The following is a 25140-nucleotide window of genomic DNA, read 5'->3' on the forward strand; positions in this document are numbered from 1 at the left end:
TCTTTCATGTGCTGGGGCCCCTTGCAACTCATTGACTTGGTGACTTTAAGCTTTGTGTTCCTTAGCCGTTATCCAAGTGATATAAATCTCTTCTTCTTTGTGGAGAGACCACGGCATAGATGTTTTCATCGGTTTGATCCCCACTAACTGTGAGAACATATACTGTGCCCAGACAGCCAGAAAGATAATAAACTTAGCAAAACCATTTAGGTTTTCATTTTGCAGCCTGTGCAGCAGAAAGCGACCTGCTGACACTGTCTCCATTACCTGTTTGAGTGGTGGCAGCTGTATATGAGGCTTTTAAAGAGATTCCTTTACCCATCAATCTGGTTTGTACTTCTGGGATCACCGTTGGGGGAGAAAGTGAGTGTTACAGTTACCTAGAGGGTAATCTAAGGAGTCCTCCTTCTCAGGTGTCCACTCGATTTAGGGTTCTCTTTCTCTCAGCTACACTTTTCCACACAATTCGTGTGTATGTGCATGGACATACCAGACCAGCTGAACACACATACAGTACATAGAAGATGCTATAAATGCCTCATATCCTCAGTCCACATGTTTCTTCCAGAGTTTATATAGTAGTAGTTAAAGCATCAGGGCCTATAAGTTGATGTAAATGGAGGAGGTGTTTACAGCTACACAGAGACAAAATAAATGAGGTAGATGAAACCTAAACCGCACTGCTGGCAGCGTTAGACAGATTCCACGAACAAAAGAGTCATTTTATAATTTTATTGCCAGGATGCTCTACAGTTTGGCTGTTTGTGCATGTGACGTTGACTCCATGTGTCTCATGATGTGAGTTCTTTAAAGAGTTTTTATTATTATTATTTGAAAATGAAAAGTTGTAACCTATTTATGACGCAATGTCATAAAAGATCAAGACTGTGTAGGTTTAGCCACCACAGCCACAAAGTTCCTCCTGCCCAAAATGTTGTTTACATAATGCTAAACTTTCAAAATGTACTGACTGTCAGAGAATCGGAGAACACGTTTTGCGGTCTTCATCCCACGTGTGGGTAGTTCTGGGCAGCCCAGACGTTTCTTTTAAGGCTAGGAAAACATGGCGTTTTTATTTAAATATCAATAAACAAACGGATCCTGTCTTTTGCATCATGTCAATATTTTATTTATTTTTATTTATTTTTCCTTAAGTTTAACAAAGTGCTGTCAGTGCCTTAAGAAATCAACATTTTACTTCATACAAGCAGATATTTCAGAAAACAAAACAACCTCTTGCAGGTCATTATCAGTATTTTGTGATTTTTGTAGATATGTTTATTAAAATGCTTCCTCATGACATTTTTAAAAAACTAAAAACGCATCTAATATTACAGATCAGATGTATATAAACACAATTTTTTGGTGAAAGGATTGGACCACAAGTGACAATTATAGGAACTCAGTAATCCAGCAATGTAATATTGCTAATATAGCAGAATATCCATTAAAAGGATGCTAATAGGCTCCAACAGGTGAACAGCAGAAACACGTAATTGATCATGAACGTGCATTGACCTGTATTTGATTGGCCAGCAGTGTCAGACACATGTGGAACCAATCCCAAAAGTGTGCTGAAGCTGTTCTTTAGGGATACCCCCATACAGGTGGTATTTTATGTTGGTTTTCCCTTTAATTTATCACCCGTCTGTATAAACAGGACTAACCTGATGGATAAATTCAACTTTGCATTTGTAAGAGGAAGCACGATTATATTTCAAAAGATACATAATCACCACGATACATAAGATCCACATTTGTCTTTCTGACGTCTCATAAATTGTTTTTTATTTTCTTTACTTCTCTATATTTCTGAACCAGCAGTCATTTACATGCATGTTGTTCACTCTTGTTTACTAGGCTTGTTTCTTTGAAGAGCAAGACATTTTATATATTGTCATGTTGTATCTTGATTTAAAGGGTGTGCTAATTATAATCTCACACTGTCCCTCACAGTTGCTATTTTCTCTCCGTCTGCTCTCCCTCTGTCTTCCTCTTGCACACACCATTTCTATATTATTGGAATACTGTCACGGAAAGACACACTCTGCTGTAACATTATGCTGCAGTTTGATCCAGACCTCCCATTCATTTGTTTAGCTATAAAGGTCTATGAAGTTGATTTGTTTACATATTTGTTCACCCCTTCATTCTATTGGCTGCTTGCTTGACATATACATATATATACACACACACACACACGCGCACACACATATATATATATATATATATATATATATATATATAATATATATTTCTGTGTGTGCGTGCATGCGCGTGCATGCATATGTGTGCTGAATTACACAACTCTTTCCACCCTGGGGCCTGAGAACTGGTCTGATGTGACCTGATGATTTTATTGCAGCAACTCTCTCTCTCTCTTTCTCTCTCTCTCTCACACACACACACACACACACACACATATATACTTATTTCCCTCTGTCTCTGCCTCTCACTTCCCCCTCTCATTTTTTCTCTGCCTCCACATCTGTTAATCTGCTCAGGGAATAGCAGCAGACAGAGTTTTCCAAACCTCTGTGCATTTACGTGTCATGCAATTCATCATTGGTAAGTCTTGGAAGAGCACAAGTTCTGAGAAAGTCAGACTCCAACCCAGAAATGGACCCTGAACTTGAGTCAGATTATGGCTTGCTCATCCAGTAGCCGGGAGCTGGAAATAGGTCTTTTGCAGGTTTGCGGTTGAGGTAGCAATTTTGACAGAAGGAAAAAAAAAAAACAAAAACAGTGTTCTTATCTGTATTAAACCAACCTCAAATGTCATTTTCTTCCTAAAAACAAAGTCCATGTTCAGCAGAATCCAGATAATTCCTCAGTAAATAATTTTTAAAAGGTGTATGCAGTGAAAGAAACGAGGAAAGAGATAAAATCTGCTGAGGTACATTTTGGATTCATTTACCACCAATACCCATCTTTATTTGTTCCTCAGCTGCTGCTTTTGTATTTTCTCTTTATACTATATCAACACAGCCATGCAGTCTCTCACTTGATGAGCACATGGCATCACTGCATCATAAGCTTTACCGTATGCTCTCACTGTGGGCATTTCCGAGCGTGTCTGTGTGGTGTTTTGTTGAACAATGTGACTAGCTGCTATACAAGCCAAAACGTCTCCTTTCATAAATGGAAAGTCCCGAGCCAAACTACCGCCTCACCATTGATAACCCCTCAGCCTGCTTCCATTATACTGACATGGGAAAAGTCGCTGTGGAAGAATCAGATATATTATTTTTGCTCTTACCAGCCAATTTTGGTTGCATTTAGTGGCATGAAGATGCAAACAGGGAAGCATAGTTGCAGAGTATTTTGTGTATGTGATACTAAACCTGTGAGAGCTTGCTTAGTTTGTTTCTAGTAAGAACATGTGAATGTAAGAAAGTGACTTGTGCTGAAGGTTAAAAGTCAATCATGCATGGGACGCAGCTGCTCTTTACCGGTAATGTGTGTTTGTAAGTACAGGGCTTTCTGCAAAGCCATTAAATCCCCGACCCCTGTTTTTAGACCTCGTCATGCCCTCTGGTCTTTGTGTCTCCATCATGGTTCATCTCTGATTAATTGTGACAGGGAACAAAAATGGGCACACAGAGAAAGAGAATTCTCTTTAGCTACTTGTCAGTGCACATTAATTCAACCCAACACCCCCTAAATCTGTGTGAACAGTCTCAATGCAATGGCAGAGATGACATAAAAATGTCAACCACTTCTTAATAAGCCACCTGTTAAAAAACTTTATATACTCACACATAACATTGTTTTAGGGATGAGTTTTAAGCCACTGATAAGAACAACTTTTGTGTTGGGTTTATGTAACCAGGACCAGTCTGGTTTTCATCGTCACTAAAAAAAAAAAAAACATAAAATTTTAGCTACCACACTGTAAAAGTGTCTAAATCTTTGACAAACCATCAAATTACTAGCATATATTAGTAAGTAATAAGTACAAAATAAACTAATTTTGGTCCAAAATAAACTAATTTTGGTCTACTAAGAGGTGTTGTGCCTCTTTAACACAAGGTCGATGGTGAAGCAAGAATCGTGGGGGAGGCCTCAGCACCTGAAGCGTGGTACCAAAAGTGTTATGTATTTCCCAGGTTTACGTGTGATTTATGCTAACCATTTTATGAAAAATAAGAAAATAAAGAGATGTCTGCACATTAATATGCTCTGAAAATAAGAGTAATTGCTTTTTGCCTGGGAAAGCTGTTAAGCAATAATCCCTGAGTAAGAGAAGTTCAATTTATTACCCTGGTAGAAAAAAAAAAAAAAAAAAAGTGTGTGCATGCGCCTGCAGGAAACAGGTGGGACTGGTGAGAGTCAAGTAAGAAAAATTATGTTCATATGGAACCAAAACATTATAAGAAAATACCATTTTAAATGGCATTTCAATATGGCAGACAAGACCAGTGGGTAAATTCATCATTCCCTAATTTGGAGTTAAATGTTTTCACAGATATTACATTTTTTTTTTTTTTTCTTATGGTTCAAGAAGAGCTCATACAGGTTTTGCATGTTGTGTTTTTAATAACAGTCATAATCATCAAGACAAACAATATTACTGCCAAAAAACGTCACCTAAATGTCCACTAAAGGCTAGATGACCTACTGGGTGAATGTCAAACAGTACAGGGATTCAGATTCGTTCTCCTGACTCGGAGAAAATTGAGGTCTAACTGTACATCCAGCCACTGTCATGTTATGACTTTTTCCCCTCCTTCTTCTCTTTTTTTTGTTCCATTAGGGCTTCACACTGTAAAAGAGCACCAAAACAAACAGAGCCGGAGCAGAGGGAATGAAAGACTGCAGTGTTTTGGGAGTCCTGACTGCGCATGCAACTCTGGAATGACTGAAGGGCGACAGGTGAGTTGATAGCATAGTATGATTTTTAAAAACCACTAAACATGTGCATCTTAAATGACACTTCCTGTTATTGCTGAAGAGTGCTCCGATTTTACTTTCTGGGCATAGTCACCTTTAGAGCCGCCCATATATTTGGTTTTAACTACGCGTTTGCATGTGCATCATCGTTGCCTCTTGTATCCTACATTCCTTGGGATTTTGGAGTTTTGAGTCACCACAACAATGGAGGTTTTCTTGGAAGAAAAAGAACATCTAAGAGCTTGTTTGGCTGAAATACCGTCCATGATGTCGCTGCTGTTTGCCTTAATATAAAATTGTAAACAATATTACAACTTCCTCAAGTGTTGCAATGTTGTGTTTACACTGTACAAAAGCAGAAGTTAACAAGGAAGATATTCCATTTTTAGCCAGGGATAATAAGGCTGTTCCCAAGAGGATACGCATTTTTAATCCTACGGATAAGCACAAAGTATGCATGTCAACAATGACACCAGTGTTGGCACGTACGCGTTGGTAAAAAGCAAGTATATTGGCAGCTTTAGTACAATAAGCCTTAAGTCAAAAATACTGGATCACATACACCAGGTCAAACTAATTTGTAAATGGACAAAATAAGTTGCACATTCTTCCTAAATGGCCAAGAAATGTAACAGTACTCATGGTTTAATATAAAAGTGTTTCCACCAATGAAGATACACATCAATTTTCTTCCCAGTCAGTGAAACAATCACTATATGACAAGCTGCACAACAGACCAAATCTGCTATTAATGTAAAAGAAATCTCATAAAAAAAAAAAACTTGTTGCGTAACACTTCTTCTTTTCCAGTATATTCTTTGATGTTCCAAAAATGATTTGAACCTGTTAAGGATGAAAACTTCCAGTGAATGGCAATGTGCTCATGGCTAGTTTCCATCACAGTTCTTCCCTTCCATACAGGTCCCCGCTTCTTTTTCTTCTTCCATCCATTCTAATAGATGCACAGAAAAAAAAAAAGGGCCATTGCTGCTGGCTGGCCAAAAAAGAAAAGCTTGGCTCAACTTCTTTGTTCATTCGCTTTCCATTGCAAATCCAACAGGCATTCTCTCTCAGCTCTCCTTTTCCCCTGACCACAGCTATGGCTTTGGATACAGCAGCAAGTCTGTCCTTTCTCCTTTTGTGTTTGAAGATAATGCCCACTGTTTGAAAGGAAGGGAACTTAAGGCAAGTTCAAGGAAAAATCCAGCCTGAAAGGACTCTTCAACTTTTCAGCAGAGCACCATCTATATTTGTGACTATTAACAATATCATCCCAAGGCTAGAAACAGAGAGCTGCTCTACTGACGATGTAGAGACTATAACTTTGTGGAATATTTCTGTGAGCTCTGAAGCAGAAAAGTTAATTCGTTAATTGGGTTTTCTTTTATCACAGGTTGTACAGGTCTCTCTTCAATCTTGCCTTAGGACTGTGTTTGTCCATCTTCACAAATCGAGATGGAAATATTTAAGATCATACCTTGACTGTAAGACTAAGTTTTGGTTGGATTAGATTAAACGAACTACTTGTCATCCAGAACTGACTGAGTGGGAGGAAAAAAATAGAAAAAATAAAATAAAATAATGACCTTAAGCTTTTTAAGAAAAATCTGCATCCTTGAAAAAGATGTGACCAACAGAGTGGTGCTCAGATCTAAGCCATGAGGCCATAGGGTCAGTTTAAGTATTTGTCACAGCTAAGATTGTCCAAAAGTCAATGTGTTTGGGTCTGGTCAGTACCTAGTAATATCCTGCAACACTACCTTTCCTTTCATGTCTTCTCAGCTACACTTGCAAGACTTGACAATCATGTTGGAGAGCTGCTCCACTTTGGGGGTTCGCCCAGAGTAGTAGAGTATAGTCAGGGGTTCCAGGTCTTGAGGGACACAGCAGGGGGCGGCTGATGCCTCTGGATTCAGAGTGTTGTACAGGCTCAGCAGCTATTGCAAAGCACACAGGACAGTTTAAAAACTTCAAATTCTATTATAGTTGTACCTCAAATTGTATTATAGCCCAAATCTAATGTGGGATTTTGCTTAGTTAAAACAGAGCTGTTTACTGAGCTTAGCAAAATGCTGTTTACTTTTCTGAAAGTGTTTGGACAATGGATCCAAACCATGAAGCTAACATAGGCTAAAGGTTGACCTGGTAAGGTCAAGAATAAACTTGTGGGGGCTTTTTCTTTAGTAAAAAGAAGTTCCAAAGAAAACAGTCCAGGCCTGTTTAGGGTTATTTAGAGCAACAGGCATATAGTTTCTGGAAAGATTGCTTATCTAATATTCGAGTGGATTTGCAGCAGAGTCATTATTAGCACCAATTATGTTGTGCATGCTCTTTTGTTGTAAATTCAACTTTTTACTGCATCTGCTTTTGGTCCCACAAAGACCTCCAGTTGGAGGCAGAGGTATCAGGACTATCATACAATCTATACAAATGAAACAAAAACAAACTGCATGGCTGTTTACAACTAGAAGGAAATGAGAAAATATGTTTTTGTTTTGTTGTTGCAATTGTTACTGTGGGAAAATCCAAACTCTCCTTGGGTCCTTCTTACCGTGCTGTGTGTTGTATCTGAGCTTCTCAGATAAGGGCAGGGCCCAGAGCAGTAGTTGGCATCATAACCACTGGGCTCATGGATCCATTTCCAGTCCAGGTCACGTCGGAAATCGATGTGGAGCTTGCGAACACAGCAGCTCTCCTCCGTGTTTCTGTGATGATGATGCAGAACAATTGTGGAATAACTCTCCACATCAAATTTCATAATGATGCATATTCACACTCAACAGTTAATTCGTTCTTGATACACTGCAATATATATTTGGTATTTTATACTATGCGTTTAAGTACTAGCAACTTCTGCTAATGAAGATTTACGCGCCCCTTACGAAAAACAGTAGTTTGTGTCCAGTGCTCTCTTGTGTCGGCGTGTGGACCGTGTGTCCAGGCGGTGGGGTGGGATCATCATAAGGATAAGGTGAGGCTGGTACTGCTCCTTTTTCTTCTTGAGGTTATCTAGATCCAAGCGGTTTTGCCCATCATCTCCATCCACGCCTTAATTATAGACATGATTGAAACATATTTAAACCAGTTTGTCCTTTTATAATTTCTTTGTCTGAACATAACATTTGCAGAACTGTTGAATAGGAAACTTTCACCCCAGTCAGTATTTTGTACAGTCCATACAAATGACTAAGACCCATATGAACAAGCAAAATGATCCATCTCTAAACTAGACTTCTAAATAAGTAAAGCTTGACATAAATAACAACATAGCAAAATGTTGCTGAGACCCACCTTTAAACTTCACCTCCAGAACCTCGTTCTCATTGTCAATGATGTCACCATTTGGGCTGAAGGTGTGGCACGGACAGTGCACACTAATTTCCAAACCCAGATTAGTTCCTGATGACAAACAATTATGGAAAAGATTTTTTTTTCTTTCTAAAACAAAGCCCAAGTGAGCAGTACTTCACAGAGAGAGGCATATTTCTCCATTGAAACATGCGATCATCATTAGGACTGTGATGTAGGAGTGTTTGAAAACAACCAACGGCACTGTTCTCAGTCTCACCTCTGTTCATCAGCCATTCCCGCACTGTTTCGGTCACATCGAAGGAGATCCACTCTGGAGTACCTTTGGTCAGCACATTCTTGGCTCCAATGTAGCGTTGTTTCCTAATGTGTTCATTTGGTCTCACAATCTGCAAGTCAATAATAAACAGACACTGAAAGGTTTTCCCTCAGTCTTGAACCAGCATCAACAAAACAAGTAGAAAAGAGCAGATATAAACACTATGGATTAATCGTGTTTTTAGCTGTTTGCTTACAGCTGTCATCCTGACATGGCCAAAGATGTGAATGTCTTCATTTGATAAACATGAGAATCTTTCCGCTCACTAGCTTTCCTTTCACAGGATGTAAACATCGGTCTGATGTATTTCAGGTGTAAGTTTTACCATGTTCACTGTCTTATTTTCACATGTTGACATGCTTAGGACTAATTAGGCTAATGGGAATGTTATTAGTTGTGCTTGTATTCTGCATGTGGACATTTTGAGATGTTGCTGGTTGGTATATGAAAACTAAAGTGAGCACCAAAGCTCATCCTGGAGGGACCTGACTGAGTTTACCAGGTTTCATGGCAATTCATTTAAGATTTGCTCCAATATAAGAACTACAATTTTTCTCTGAGTCATCAGGATTTATAATCCAGGAACCCTGAATGGTTGTAGCAAAATCTGTGCTAAATCATGCAGTAGACAGATAACAGACAGATAACCTACTGATGGTGCCTTTAGGGCAAAGGCCGTGCAGTTCTGGTCCTTGAGGGCCACTGCCCTGCTTGTTTTCTAACTATCCCTGCCATGCTCACTGCTGGTTACCTGGTTCAGGTGTGTTCAGTCAATCAGAAACTCAGTTTTCTCCATCAATCACTTGTTAGGTTTGTTGTTTGGGTGGGAAAATTTACAACTGTATCAGTCCTATTGGTTCATGGAGTCCAGTAACATTACAGACAGATAGAAAAAGTCCACCGCAGGCTGACAGACAGCCGGACGAACATGTTAAGGTGTTAGGAACCACAGACGATGCAGAGCAGCTGGAGCATTCAAATGAACTCATCTTTCTGTCCTGCTGTTAAATGTGAGCCTAGAATTGGACACTGTTGCTGGGTGGGTCTGCTACGGCAAGCTGCTTCTTTCAAATGAGCTGTAATTATTTTATTCTTTTAAATATAAAACTTTTTGCACTCTAGCGTTTGTTCCTAAAAAAAAAAAAATCGTATTTACTGTGTGTGTTTAGTGGGAGCACCTACTGTATGAAAGCAAACTATTGAAAAGCCTATATCCTGACCTGTTTAATGTCATCTTCAGTCTATGAAGTAAAACAGTGCACATACAGTGCACATACATGCTTTACATGTATTGGAAGAAATGGGAACAAATATGAATGTAAAACATGAATGCATTTATTTCTCAGCTAATGTCCTTTACATGTGACCCATTGCAACTTTTACTCAAGTACTGTGCTTAAGAATAGATATGATGATTACTATTTAATTCTTGTAGCATTTGTATTTATGTCTGTTTACACTGGAGTAACCCCCCCCCCCGTACCAAAACAAATTCCTTGTGTGTATGTGCACCCACTCACACACACTTGGCAATAAAGCTCATTCAAATTCTGATTCTGATTCTGATGTGCACGTAGTTTCTATTTGAAACTTGTGACATTAAAAGCTGTTTATACACATGCACATATGCATGAGAAATATAAGACTGACTAAAACCATTAGTACTTTAACTTTTGATTAAAAAAAAAGTAAATCTTGCTCCCAATTCTTTCATTTTAATAAGATTTTAAGTGTAAGACATTTACTTGTAATTGAATTTTTATTTTTCCTTGTGCACCTGCCAGATGTTGTTTTGGGTTTGTCAAGTTGTCACTCCTGACAATAGAATCAGTACATATTGGGATTTTTTTGACATTTATTCTAATGATTGTATTTTTTATTTCATCTTTAATAGCAAGGAATAACACGGATCTTGATTACAGCTTAGAAAAGTGTGGTGCATGGTTTCATCACTCAGAGGACCAGAGTCAGATTCTGACACTTAAAGTTTGCATACTATTTTGAGGACTAAATGTTAAAGGCCTCTACATAACCAATATTGGTATCGTATGACATCTGAGCTGCCAGCGCTGCACTAACCGTACCCCTGTCCTGGTTTTGCAAACATTCTCCAGGCCTGTTGAACTTCTTGGCTTTTGGTCTGGCTGTTACCCACGCCTACAACCACAATCTGGTTGTTTTTGGCTCCCTGTCTCAATTAGGGCTGGAGAATATGTAACCAGCTTATGTAAACTACATTCTTGGCTCACTAGAATTGAACTATCTAGTAATATTCTTGCATATGAAGATTACATCCAAAAAAAGAAATATTTTGTAGCTCTTTTTATCTTATTGTGAGCTTTGCCTTTTATTTTGGTAGGAGGACAAGAAAACGGTACCTTTACGCACCTGGTAGAGCTCAATCCGCTGTTCGTTCCTCTTGGCACTTGCATTTGGCACCCTCAGTGCACGAAACTCTGCTCTGAAGAGGTTAGTTGAGTTCCTTTCCATGGTGGAGACGTTGAAGCGGAAAACCTTAGAGGTGATGCCTTTTGGGCAGTAGGGAAGATCATCTGGAGGAGAGAATAAAATTCAGCGAGAGGACAGGTTTAGAAAATCTTATCAGGGTCGATGCAAAACCAGCACACAGACTTCAACAGCTACTAGACATACTATGCTCTCACACACTCATGCACTAATCTGTAATTTACAACTATGTCCTTGAGTAAAACATCATGCACCAGTATAAGATGAAGACTACTGATTTGTGAAATTATGCCCTTAAACACAGCTTCTAAATTGGTACAAGAAGCTGAGAATGAACTTAAAATGTTAAGAATAGGGCTGCAACTAATGACTATTATCATTATCTAGTAATTTTCCAAATATTCTATTCTCCATTAATTGATTTAGTTACCAATCTGTGTGAATGTCAGAAAGCAGAGAAAAATGTTAAATCGGACACAGACAAGCAAGTCATAAACGAGGAGCTGGAACTTGTTCATTTTAGACATTTTTCCACGTGAAATGACTTAACTGATTAATCTGTTATCAAAATAGGTGTGATTTATTTTTCTTTTGATTAGCTAATTGATGAGCTGATTACTCCTTTCAACTCTGGTTAATCGCCCTCACTGCATCAGCCTTATCTCCATCCACACCACACTTTCGAAAAAATGCTTTTCTGGCAAAACGACTGAGTGAGGGAGGAGTAGGCTGGGGGAGGTGTGTATTTGGATCAGACTTTTATCCACTTGATGCCAGAGTAGTGTCAGTCATGAGGTACTGATACCACAGACTGGGTTGGCAGAAAACATCATTTTCAAACTAGATGGTAATGTGATAGTTATCTTTTCTGCTACAGTATAATAGAGCTGTTGTTATCATAACTGAATTAGGGCCCTACATGAATATAAAAATAAAGGTTCAGATTTATAGTGAATGTATTTATTTGCTGAAAGACATCTGAACTGATTCAGGTCAAAAAATGAACTTTCAGTTTATGGGATCTTGGCTGGCACTAAGTTTATCAGCCCATAGTGAAATGATTAGTGTCGTTATCAAATTCCTCAGTGTTTTTCCCAACACATTTTGTCTATATTTGGGGGAAATTAAAATGCTGTATTGAATTAGCAATATTATTAAATTTAGTATGACTTCACATCTCTGCTATTTGTGTATCAACAGTCCTGCTATCCTCTGTCCCACTGACAACTCTTTTGGACCCAAAGCCCTCCTGACCATGATGACTTCTCCATAAACTAACCTCAGTCATTGACAAATGCCAGATTCTGTATGAGTACCATGCTATAAAAGGAAATCTTTCTGATACTTGGTCTCCAGCCTCTCATTGCAGTCAATTGCCACTTATCCAGCAGCTTTCTGCTTCATTTGCACCTGTCATGGATTTGTGTTGGTTCACAGAGCTGCCTCAGATCCACCAAGGGTCAACAGTTTACCTTTAAAAACCATGAAAAGGAGAGTGTGTGTTTGCCCACATTAACCAAAGGAAAGAGTGAAATCATTGGCCCCAAATCAAAAATGATTCCACAAAGCCAGCACTCTGCTCCTGCTATAACACCAGGGCAACACCCTGAGGTGGCTGTGTCTTCATAGCGACTGACTTCACTTTCAGTGTACCTGATCTGTAAGAAATATTTTCAGAAATACACTGACTGCCTTTCTCACAGAGAATCAGATGAGAACATTAATATCACCCCTTTTGCCTATCAGTAAATATGAAACTGCAAGCAGATAACTTAGCTTCGTTTTATTATTGACAAAATGAAAAAACATGAAAATAATAGTAGCTTGTTGACCTTTTAAGCGTATGAGTAGCAGGGATGTTGACCAGGATATACACATACAGGTACTTATTTTGTTTTTATGCCATTTTTCTTTTGTTTTGCAATTAAGGAAATTTATCTGATTAAAAAAAGATTCTTCACCCCACTGTTAGAAAAAAAACGAGTATGTAAGTCTGCCATACATCTCCGTACCTCTTTGGCACTGAAGTCAGCAGTGAAACCACCACACCAACTTGAGGCCACTACCGCCTGGTGTTTTGCGAGATTCAAAACAGGACATTGCTGAGGGAAAACAGGTCTTTGGAGAAACACCTGTTGATTTCAAAGGGACTGTGATGCAATAATCTTGGCTTTGCTCTAGACCATGAGGCCCTCTCCAGCTCGCTCTTACACACACACACAGCATTTATCCAATTCTACTTTCTCAATAACCTAGACTTAGTAGAAAAGCGAGCTGTGTGACTCACCCTCAAGTAGAGACACATGTCCCTTTCTGCACCAGTTTTCCACTTTCATTTCAAAGCGTTTAATTCTATAGAGGAAATTGTTGGGCTAGATAAAGACTGACCTCAAATCACTCAACTCAAAACAGGCCTCAATTTCTCAAACAGAAATGATGGCACAGTAGAGTCATTCAGGTTTAAGGGGAAAGATGCTGGCTCTGTTTTACACTCAGTTTGGTAAAGTTAATCCTGAGCCCCGCAGTGAGTGATCTCATGCTCACAGCCCACCCATGTGGTTAATCCACAGGCCAAGATGAGCAGTGGGGTCATCTACTGTGGGCTTCTTCTCAACAGGGATCTGTGTGGTAATGTGTCTGTGTAATGGAAGGCTTCATGGGACCCCTCTCCTCCAGTCCAGACAGACAGCTGAGGAGAGAGGGATCCCTCTATCCAGGCTAACAGGGAGGTCCTTCCATCATCTAACTTTTCCTGCTCTTCTCTTAAAGGCCTCCCCCACTCTGCCCGGGCAGATGTCCCTCTCATTTGGGCCTGACTGGAAAGGAAATGGGAACATGTGGGGAGAAGGACAAGATCCATGGAGGAAAAAAACACAAGAGGAGGAAGGGTGGAGTCAGTGGTAGGAGGAAAATGACTTTCCTGGAACAGGTTGGTGAGCACTACAGGAACAAAGCACATCCTCCAAGTGCACAGCAAGTTTAGCTTCCAGTTTTACAAAACACAGAGACACAGACACTTTCTATGAGTGTTGGTTCACAGATACTTTCAGATCACTTCCTCTCAAAAAAAAAAGCTGATTTCGATGTTTCATCTTCACTGTGCTGAATGATGTGTGTGAGGAGTTTTCATATTAATCTGCTGAAGTGGGGAATGTTTAACACATGTTCATGCAACCTGAATATGTGACTTCACAACTAGTTCAGAGAGTTAGAACCCTGGTACAGTACATCATTTACAGGAGTGCGATGTGAAGTGCAGTGAAAATGGACTTTATTATAGCGACACTCTGTGTTCAGCAGTTTGTTTTTTTTAAATCGAGTATTTATATACTCATAGACTTTGGGTTTCTCTGTTGAACAGAAGTGACAGATGCCATTTTATGATTTTTAAGGTAAGAACTGTTTTGTGGAAAACCATATCAGGCAGGTATTTCAAAGCAAAGTTGTTTTTTTTTATGTCTCAAAACATGTTTGGGAGCAATATTTATATACAGCAGATAAAACTAGTTGCTGAACTAAAACCTATAAATACCACTGGTTATGATCAAAGACATACAAACCTAGCTGTAGTTAGGAGATTGAAGCCTTTGGCTGGTACAGGCTTAGGCGTACACCCATCAGTTGGTGCGTAATTACGCACTGCGGGCGCGTTGATTACCAGTACTAACAGGAGATAGTTACAGAAATTCAGATGCCTAAAGTAGAGTAATACTTACTGCTCTCTGGCGGTCCGTACACCATGTTGAATTTGTATATCTCTTTGGCATAGTACTCTGTCTCTGTGTTGTCCTGACCGCAACTTTGCTGCCGATCCCTCCCAAGCTCCTCCAGTAGCTCCTTGGTGCTGTTATACAATGCTTGGATTTCATATGGGATTTTACTCGGTCCGAGAGAGTGCGGAGGACTTGTAAGTCGGAGTTTGCTCAAAATCTGACCTCGTATCGCCTCGACCCTCTTCCTTTTCACATGGTCAATATCCACGGTGGCACAAGTTGACAGGGATGAGCTCAAAGTTGCGCAATTGAGGAGGAGAACAAACAGTAAAGCCTTTCCCAAATGCATCTTTCTGTCTGCATTTGTTTCTCTCCGTAGTTGAAATGTGCAGATTCACAGACGAAGACTAATAAGGTCAGTGTGCGTTAAAACCTTCAAATCAAACTGATAAGACTCTTTGGGATTTAATGATGAAAACCAGCCCTCACTTAATTCGTTTTCTAGTGGCAGTCCCTTTTGTGATCAGCAGACATCCAAGTTTAGACAGAACAGAAACTCTCCCGCATGTATGAAATTTATCCGGCACAAATATCTCTGTAGAAACAGACACTTTCTTTTGCATTCTTGTGCTCGGTCCAGTAGATTCAGGTCGTCCCACACCTTGGCATATTTCCCCTCCTTTCTGTCTCATTAAAAATCTACAGCTTCTTTATTGTCTGTGAGGAGGCAGACCGCAGCCTGTCGGGTCAACGAGGTATATGCGACTTTGAGCGGTCGGTATGGCCTCACATGTGTTTTATACCACTAGTTTCTGACGTTTGACGGAGGAGGGACCGCAGGCAACCGGGGAGAGCCTAAATCATAACAGGACTCACTGCGATGCACCAGACATCAACTGTGACTAATAAACGCTGGGAGCCTACTGTTTCATTGTCTGACCATGTAAATTATAAGAACATTTACATGAGGTTAGGATGTTCCAGCCTTAATATTCAGATTGCGGTGGTGTAAAGTTCTAGTGTTGGCTCACTTCTTTGGTGTTTGCTTTTTTTTTTTTTTTAAGGTTTAACAGCAGCCTGCTGTGTGTTGTGAACTGTACAGCGGTGTTTCTTCTGGTGTGTGTGTTGTGGTGTGGGTAGACGAGCAGACTGGATCGGGCACCCTCTAGTGGCATGCTGTACCACTCGCAGTCACCTTCATTTAATATTTGAATATGTTTTGTTTTTATTCTTTGTAAAGTATGAACCTAAACAAACATCATCATCAGGGAGGCTTTACCTGAGTTTAAAAAAATTCATTAAATTCTTAAAAGACATTACGTGAAGATGGTCATTCTCTCTGACAGAAACTTTTTCCTGTGAGGATAAGCCGAGGGCAGTTTAAAGTCATATGTAGGACAACATGAAAATATGCACTGACCGTGACAATCAAAGGGTTTGTTGCTTTTTATACATAAAAACTGTGTAAAGATGATCTGTGTTAATTCTTAACTGGGCCTTTTGTGTGCACTTCTTCAACTGAAGCCTTCTTGAAGAAAAGCAAAACCCACACAATACAGGACAAATTCTGCTGTCAGACGCAGCTCTCAAATTACAGAAATTCTTTCAAACTTCGCATTCTGGCAACACGACTGCATTACTGTTCAAAAGAGCTAAAGTTTCCTCACTGTCGGGGCAGGTTTTCCCATGTCCTCTGCAAACCACCAGCCACACAAAATTCATTTTTCTGCGGAGATGTCTGAAGGTTTATTTGCAGGCCCCTATCTTTTAGATTTTTTGTTTCCACTCCACAGTCTGTTTTATCTCTATTCATAGAGCATATCCAGATTTCTCAGACCTATTTTAGCTCTAAGTTCACTCAACCACTGGAGACCTTGTACCCAAACATGGGGTCTGGTATTTCATTATGTTTGCATAGCAAGAATGATTTGTACAATGCCCAAACTTGGTAAATATTTGGCTTTCGATCATATGCCCAGGTGCTTCTATGTATTTTATCCACACTTTATTCATTTATTTTGATATGGAGATGAATTATACAGTAAGCTCCGTGTATATTTGTGTGTTTTATTGTTTGAAAAGTATGAAGCGCTGTTTTTACATCACCACATCTGTGAGCAGTACAGAAAGTTGAATGATTTGGACAGTATTTCGTTCTATATTGAACATTTTATGAATGACAGGTTACTTCTCAGTTTCATTTACAGTAGCCTCAAAATGAGCTTGAATCAGCAGTTTATCAGTTGCAATAAATCTCCATTGTGAGGTTTAAGCAGGTGGACAGTGAGCTCCCAGTGTTTATTAATGATACAACTTTTCAGTATTTGTTTTCTCTTATATTTTGGCTATATGAACATTTTCTGCTTGTTTTTTGGTTTATTGATTAGGAATTAGTGTCTGTTAATGTCACTACAGTGTCTTCATTCCTGAATTTGATGGCATGATGTATGATGTGTGGGCTTTTTGTTTGCCCAAGAATGAGCAGAGAAGGAAATTTCTTCCAGTCCATGGTGAAATTATTTTAGGACCAACACCCAAGGTCCCTAATATCCCTCTCGTCTCTGGACAAACTGTGACACCACACACGTCATTTCCTTGTCAGACTTCTGTCTTTAGTTTGGTTATCGTTGCTCTTGTCAGTGTTTCAGTAGAACATTTCCCAGTTTATGTGACACACCTCAGTGAACACACCCTAACTTAATTAGACTAGTCCAATCATTAGATTCATTCTAGCACTTCACAGGCCAGTCTAAACTGAACATTTGCTTGTTTTGTTGGCACAAAAGAGGTTTTGTATTTCTGCCGCTCCCTACTCTCATATCATTTGGCAATTAGTGTAATACTGGCAGTTCTCCATTAAACCAGCAGGTGATGCTGCATAACAAACAATGTGTGTAGTGTGTAGTGTGTGTGTGTGTGTGTGTATAGATACAGGAGCAAAAAAAACATAAGATTTCAAGAGGATCGTATTTTGTAAAAATGTTTATTTTTGTTTAATGCTTAAGTGTCCTGTATTCCAGCCTTAAAATGTTTATAATTGAACTAAATTTGTCAAAACATTACAATACAAAATTTTCTATACAGTGGCACATTTAGTTGGAAAATTATTTATGCAAAATTAATGAATAAACAACTCGGCTAATTTCATACAGATCAGTGTGTGAATTTGAAGTCATCATCATCCTCATCATCATCATCATGAACCCTTCTGCTGTACTTATCCTTTCATTCTTCCTCTCTGGTCTTATCAGAAATGTAGAAAAAGAACCTGAAATGATGTTATAATACACAGACATATATAATGTAGTAGTCTAAACTGTCTGGGGATTCCTAGACACGATCCCAGACATCACCATCAAAGTTAACTTTTACTCCCGGCGTCCTCCAGTGATTACCTCACCACTGGGTCAGGTTTTAGTGAGTCATTCTTCGGCAATCTCTCCGTCTCGCAACACACGGAAAAGGAATGCAGCTACAGACTGGAGGATGAAAATAAAAACACATGCTGGTAGCAGTTCGGAGGAATTTATCCCCTTTCTTCTGTAATGTAGATTAGATTTCTGCAGTTTGTACTGGTCAGGGTAGTTACTGCAAACAGAGTGCCTCTTCTAGCGGCGTGGTGAACTGCTGTGTTTACAAAATATAAAACAGTTCTTTGGGTTTGAAAGATTTTATTGTGGTTTTGTAGTCAGACTGTTACCATCTGACCACAAACACACATGCATACACACAGGCTGCTTAAGACTGGCGAGACAGAGTCAGACAAACCCCAAATACTAAGCAGCATCCTGCCAGACATCCCTACTACAGCACACTGACAAGCCAGCACAGTAAAGTCTACTTTGTCTCGGGGTAACAAGCCTATGAGTCACACTTGAGGAGTCAGTTGGGCAGGAATGCTAACAGGAGACCCCTGAAACCCACACCAGCGGAGACAGTGATGTGTATATGTCTTAGCCATACAACTCAAATGACTCATTTGATTCTTCCACCATCTGTGTTAGTCATCGGCTTTCCTGATACATGTACATAGGAAAGGAATACCACCACGGCTAGACGATGACTTAAAGTGAGATCACGTGGAGTCAGCAAAAGTTTGTCTGTGTTTGTTTTGTTTGGAGTTCACGATATGTCTTTATCTTGCTGCAGTCTTACGTTTTAATAGAAAGTGATTACATGACAATCATCTGTAGGTTTAAAGTCTCAGAGTTGAGGTTAAACAGATGGAAACTTTGGCCACTGGCTGATTTGTAATATGTAAATCTTGGTGCTCTCAGGTGTGCCCAGGTTGTGCTTTAGGCAAAGACTGATTTAGATATAGTTTATTTTGGCTAAAATTCTGTTCTTAATGTTTTCTCACACTATTCTACCTCTTTGTTTCTTGCTCATGGCTCCTTGTTGCAGCAAGAGTGTGGTCAAAAAGTGTTTCTGACCCCCAGAGAACAGACCTAACATGGTTAACATGCAAGCAAACAAGTACTGTACTCTTCTACAGTATTTGGTTCTGTGTGAAACACATATTCCCGAGTATTGATAGACTGAGAAAATCCCTTAAAAACTTTTTCCCAATAATTCTAATTCTTAGTCGTTTCTTTTACCTCCCCCCAAAAAGAATCACCTTTGTCATTTGTTCTTTGGGATGGTTGTCTGCATGGCCGGGGTGTTTGGCAGGCTTCTGTAACGGCTTGCTCCCATAAGACACCGTTCTGTAGCGTCTGATGTCACAAAGGTGAAGACCGTTCACTTTACATCTGGGTCTAAAAGGGTGGCGATGTGCTGATTCAAGGCCTTTTGGAAAGCAGAGGACAAGATGTCATTGGGCCTCTGCATGAATATGAAATAGTGATGTCCATGATGTTTATTCGCAATCCAGACAAATACTGTCAAAGCTAAGACTAAACACGTTTAGCATTTTTTGATTAGCACGTAGTGTAAGACAGCAGAAAGTTGCTGTACTCAGTGATGTTTGTTGTGATTACTAATGGCAGGCTTTGTGCAAATGATTGATGGCAAGAGGCTGTCAGCAATTCCAGTTATGACTTAGCTCAGTTTAATCATGTTACAAAACCAACAAGGATTCTTTTACAGTGACTTAATTTTCTTTATTTTCAGTGTCTCTTTTTATGCCATTGGGCTGAAACATATACAGCTTTCAGTGCCATATTCACTGTTGTAGAGCTGATCAGCTGAATTAAAGAATGCCAGAAAATAAGGAAAAAAGTAAGCCCCTCAGTCCGTTTCTAGATCATCCTTTCTGTTTGTATGGAATTTAAGAGAAAACCACATCAGGGCCTTTTTCCACTTTCCTCCCAACTTTTAACCCTCTACACCCCCACCCCTGTATTCCTGTAAGTGCTGCAAGTTGGATAATGAGGGAATTGGCTTCTGGGATTGCTGCAGCATTGGCGCGCATGGCAGTGAAAGTGTCAGAATAACAGAGTCAACAAAAAGGTGCTTTACTGGAAATTGTCCAATTAAAAACAGGCTTTGGACAGAGGATATTTGAGACCAGAGGTTAATGTCTGTACTTTGGTTTGGATGAGAGCAATGATAGTGTGAAAATACATGTGTAATGTTGTGCTCACACATATATCACTAGCCTGCACACAAACACAATGGTATTATGCATGTATGCATACTGTCTCTCTCTCTCTCTCTCTCTCTCCCTCTCTCTCTCTCTCTCACACACACACACACACACACACACACAGACTCTTAGTACTGGCCAGGCTAGTGCTGGCCTCCTCATGCAGAGTCTAGACAGGAAGCGGGTCCATGCCAGATTAGGGATTTTCTCCCTCACACCCTTGCACCATTGCACACACACATACACTGCTGACAGTCATCTTCTTTCAATATGTCTGCATGTATTGTGTGTTTAGATTGTGAGCAACAGGAAAAAAGAGACTTGGTCACAGGGCTTTGGGTGTATGTAGATTTGTGTTTATTTGCTTTTCCATTTGTCAGTCAACATATAAAAAAAACAAATCAGAAGAAACCAATTTGGTGTCAAAAGATTGTTTTTTATATCTATTGCTAATTTTTCCTCAACTTTCCACCCATTGAAATGATGCGTCTGAGGCGCAGTGTGAAAAGTTCAACTTGTCCTTCCCAGTTACAGGGGTGCACCACATCCTGTAGTGCTTAGCTAAATTAAACCGAGCTCCTACTGTTCTCATCTGCTCACCTGTAGCCCCTGCCAGGCCCGGCCATGACCTTTGACCCCACACAGATGGGTCTGCATAATAAGACATGGGCACACACAGCTAAGTGCCATCTTGGACATGTTTGATGGGTAGCTATATGAGACAATGAAAGTCTGACTACTGTATGTATTGGTATGCTAATGTGTTGACCTCTCTGAGCAGGAGAGGGCGTGTGTGAATATGTGTGTGTGTTTCTGTAATTCTCTGTGTGCATTTGACCGAACTTTTAAGTGTAAATACAGAGACCAATAGTGCACTTACTGTACATAATCTTTGTCTCTCTGTGTGTGTTGCTGGCCTGTGGCCAATGGCCCCTGTGCCCTGTGTATGGCACAATGGGCTGTACTTCCACTCTAACTGTATGAATATGCATAGCCTCCTGGCTTATTAGACAGGCCAGTATAGACCTGGATTGTAAAAGAGCTTTCCTAAAAAATGTTGAAACTTCAAGTTATTTTATATAAAACACACCCTGGTCTCCTCAGCGTGTTTAAATTTTCCACTGTCAACTGACGAAACACCCATTTTACTTGAAGAAATAGTTCAGTCTGGGGTGAATTTAGTGTTTTTCCAAAACACCTTTTTTTTTTTTTATACTCTGTGTTGAGTTTGAAGAAATGTTGAACTACTGTTTATAAGAGGAGTTGCTTTTTTTGAGTCCTACAGTCATCTATGAATTGAAATGAGCAAACTTACAAAGATGCGGACACAAAAAAGGCCTCTATAAGTTGGACTGACAGAAAAAGAAAAACAAAACAGTAAATTTTCCCCAGAATTGAACCCACTCACTCCATCAATTCGGAAGATCCCTGCTATGAAAAGTGAATAATGTATTAGTTGTTTAATGCACCTACATTCTCCCTCGAAACATGAAATATTTGATGTTGACACAAAGGAATCCAAGTACTTTTTTCATTACTTACATTATATGAAGTTTAAAGTGCTATTTTTAGATAGCAATCATCTCCACCCAAGTCCTTCTCTTTGACACCGCCTGAATATATGAGCATATTTACACCTTGTCTTAGAGAATATATGACATATGTGTACTGGCCACTGCTGCATTAACAGTATATTTCATCCCCTTCTTGGTTCTGTCTGTGAAATGGTCTTCTTCATTTCCCACATCAGTGGTTTTCTTATCATCTAGACCCCCCTCACCTGCCCCAGGGGCTGAGTTAAAGCCGATAAAACACCCAAATATTCTGTTAAACATGAACGGCCTCTGCCATGTGGCCTCTCCCTACAATGCCTCCTGGGTAATTATGGTAATAACTCAGCCATCAGAGGCGAGGCCAGAGGCCCTGGGATGACGAGGTCAGACCAGCGAGCCTGAGACGAGAGGAGTGGTGGCGCTGGGAGTGGGGTGGTGGGGTCAAGGTGAAGCAGGCGGGCTCCGACGTCGGTATCACATAAACCGTTGCTGTCACATCAGAGGCCGGTGGATGTATGTGGACATTCCCGCTGATCTGTCCTCCTCAACAATCAAGATGCTGATGAGGGATGATGACAGGTGTTTGAGTAGCTCGGTTATTTGTGCAGCCTTGACTGACAACCGCATGGTCTGGTGGTCGGTAGGAAGGTCAAAATGTGCCACGGTCCGAACAATTAGACTTCTAATTTTACTGCAATGGCAAATACTGATGTGGTCTTTTTTTTTTTTTTTTTAGAAGCAGTTTGGGCAGTCCAGTGTATTATTTTTTTCTTTATCGAGAGAGTCAGAAAATTGAGAAAGGCACAGGACAAAATGTTCTGGCGGAATCTGATCCATTATGGGTACATGTTGTTCCAGAGACGGAGGTGTACACCATTACTTTCAGAAATTAAAATCAACTTCTTTGTATTCTCTGTATTGTCTGACTGCCTGCTCTCATGACAATCTGGTCGGTGATGAATAACTGAAAAAGACATTGAGCAAAGTGAAGTTTTGAATATTTTTTCAGCAGATTTATCTCTATGTAAATGTATCTGCTCCTTTTTGCTTATTTTTAACACGTTGTGTTTACATTGCCTTTGAATCCTCTGCACTGCTGTGTATAATGTTCCGATTATTGAAGTGAAAGCTATTACAGAAGCAAAAACAAGTCATGTTATGTTTAACTACATTTAATTCGTCATAATATTGTTTCAAGTTGTGACATACGTCAGTCATTTAACAAAAATCAAAATAAACTGCACTGGTTTGTGTTTTAAGAGCATCTGAATTCTTGTAAAAAGTAGGACTGTAGGATTCAAAATGGAAACATGATTACGAAATTAAAGCACAGCCATCCACTTAATGTACGTGTGTGTTTCTGTGCATGTTCGCTTGCATGTGTGCATGTGGCCTGAGCCTTTCTTACATAACCTATATTTAGACTCAGAGTTATGCTAGACCAGCAGTGACAGAAACACAATCTTCCCTCGCATTCTGTCCAAATTCTGGTCGGGGGTGGACCACAGGAAAATGTTACCATTCAATCACCATTTTGGCTACTTCAGCATTTCTTCATTTCCTTGAACCTTAAATTTTCCCCTCTTGTGCTACTCTTCATCAATTAAGCCAAGGCTTTGTCTAGGTCATTCCAGTCTCTTTGCATAGAAATATCCTCTTTAAAGTATAAATTTGATAGGAAGTGGATTGAATTGACAAGTATAATAATTTCCAGGGACACACATCTAGATTCAGACTGAAGTTTAATTTAAAAGTGATCAGTGCCAGGGCTATTATCACAGGCATCCAGATGTCAGGGAAAATGAGAACGCTGCATTTAGGGAAAGTGTGAGTACAAATCTAACACCACATTGCAATGAATAAGCCCATAAGGCACCAGGAAGCTTTGGTATCTTATGTTATTTTGAAGCTTAACCAGTATTAGTTTTGATAAAGTTGGTCTTTGTCTTAGGTTTTCTCCATAGGTTATAATTCCTATGCAGGTATTTTTAAAGTATGAACAAGTGCCAAGCTTTAAATATCTCAGTTCAAAACCCATCAGTTTATTCCTGAACCCTTGTCCATGCTTACATAGTTTCATACTGCTATGCACCCTGTGGGTTATTGAGACCCCTGACCTGCAAACAACTATAAATATTTATTTGCGTCGGCTTGTCTAAAAATAACTGTATTACAATAGAGTGTCCTGGAAGAGGTCCAGGAGAGTTGTGCAGCAAGCAGTAGTCAGCATTCAGAGTCCAGCCTCTGTGTCCAGAGAGGCAGGGCAGTGTCAAGAGGCAGACATATTGATAGCTTTGTGGTCAACAGAAAAAAAAAAGTCACTTAGCAAGGCATCCTTTGGGCCCAAGGATATATTTCTGTAACACGCAGATGGAAACAAGGAGCAGTTTTGAGTGATGCACAATGGTTTTCCAGCGACATCTCTAAACACTATTTCCAACTTTTTACAACACAGTGCTGAATTATAAATGAAGGTGGTGATAGAAATATTAGAAAATATGTAAGAGACCATGGACAAAGGAACACAATAAGAAGTATTGTACTAGATAAATAACAATAGAGCTCAAGGATTTGTAAAGCTTTTTCTTTATATTCTGAAAGTCTACAACGCTCCGCAAATACAAACTACTCTAAAGTGTTGTCAAATTGCCTTAGAGGGACATGAGTGTATTTCAGCATTAACTGTAATTATAATTGTTTATCCTGACAGTAAACCTGTGATTAAAATATTAATATGTAAATTACTCAAATCAACTGTAAAATATGACGTTGCCTACAAAACATCTGATGCATAGTGTCCCTGGACAGGTCAGGTTCATGCACTGGCTAGAGACCTATAATGTGCAATGCTTGATACGTGGACATGTGAAGACATATGATCCCAGTGCAACAGCTCAGACTGAAGCAAAGTCTGCTCAGAGACAAACAGATTTAGACTCAGCTCTGCAGTGGATAATTTTATTGTTTTCGTATTGTCTTCATTGTTCGTGCCAACGCTGCATGCCAGTCGATATCAAACTGTCTGCCAGTCTAACTCAGTATGAGACACAAGTCTCACTCCGCAACTTGTGCCTCTCCTCCCCAGTCCCTCCTTCACCCCCAGAATGCAATAAATGTCCAGCCATCATTTATTTTAATTCACTCCCCTCTTGCACAGATGAAATGGATTCGTAACCTTGTAGGACAAGGACGTGCATGCCGTCTGCCATCAGTTGCTGAGTTATTCTCTATTCTTCCTGCATAGAGAGAGAGGGGGGGGGGAGAATGAGAGATAGCGAGAAAGAGGCCCAATGATGAAGA

The 25140-nt window shown here is 39.7% G+C and overlaps 2 protein-coding genes across 2 annotated transcripts in view; one reads left to right on the forward strand and one right to left on the reverse strand.

Moving 5' to 3' along the window:
• LOC113137022 (estrogen-related receptor gamma-like) overlaps positions 1-25140 on the forward strand; it is a 97170-nt gene that overhangs the window by 13813 nt on the left and 58217 nt on the right. Inside the window, exons 2-3 of the mRNA XM_026318303.2 lie at positions 4757-4875; positions 13757-13916. The gene's annotated coding sequence lies outside the window, so the exon portion shown is untranslated. The remainder of the gene's footprint in view (positions 1-4756; positions 4876-13756; positions 13917-25140) is intronic.
• Positions 4529-15481, reverse strand: LOC113137023 (transforming growth factor beta-3 proprotein-like). Its single transcript, XM_026318306.2, has 7 exons — positions 14704-15481; positions 10910-11073; positions 8462-8591; positions 8185-8292; positions 7776-7941; positions 7445-7598; positions 4529-6830 (listed from the first exon to the last, which is right to left on the reverse strand). Exons 1-7 carry the CDS (start codon positions 15047-15049, stop codon positions 6672-6674), a joined length of 1227 nt encoding a protein of 408 aa, XP_026174091.1. The 5' UTR covers positions 15050-15481; the 3' UTR covers positions 4529-6671.

This window comes from Mastacembelus armatus, chromosome 24 (assembly GCF_900324485.2).
Source record: "Mastacembelus armatus chromosome 24, fMasArm1.2, whole genome shotgun sequence".
NCBI classification, from domain to species: domain Eukaryota; kingdom Metazoa; phylum Chordata; class Actinopteri; order Synbranchiformes; family Mastacembelidae; genus Mastacembelus; species Mastacembelus armatus.

Coding starts and splice junctions, on each gene's coding strand:
- LOC113137023 (XM_026318306.2), bottom strand. CDS start 15,049: ATGCATTTGGGAAAGGCTTTACTGTTTGTTCTCCTCCTCAATTGCGCA. Junction 8,293..8,461: donor GGAATGGCTGATGAACAGAG/GTGAGACTGAGA, acceptor GTTTGTCATCAG/GAACTAATCTGGGTTTGGAA. Junction 6,831..7,444: donor CAGATACAACACACAGCACG/GTAAGAAGGACC, acceptor GCTTTGCAATAG/CTGCTGAGCCTGTACAACAC.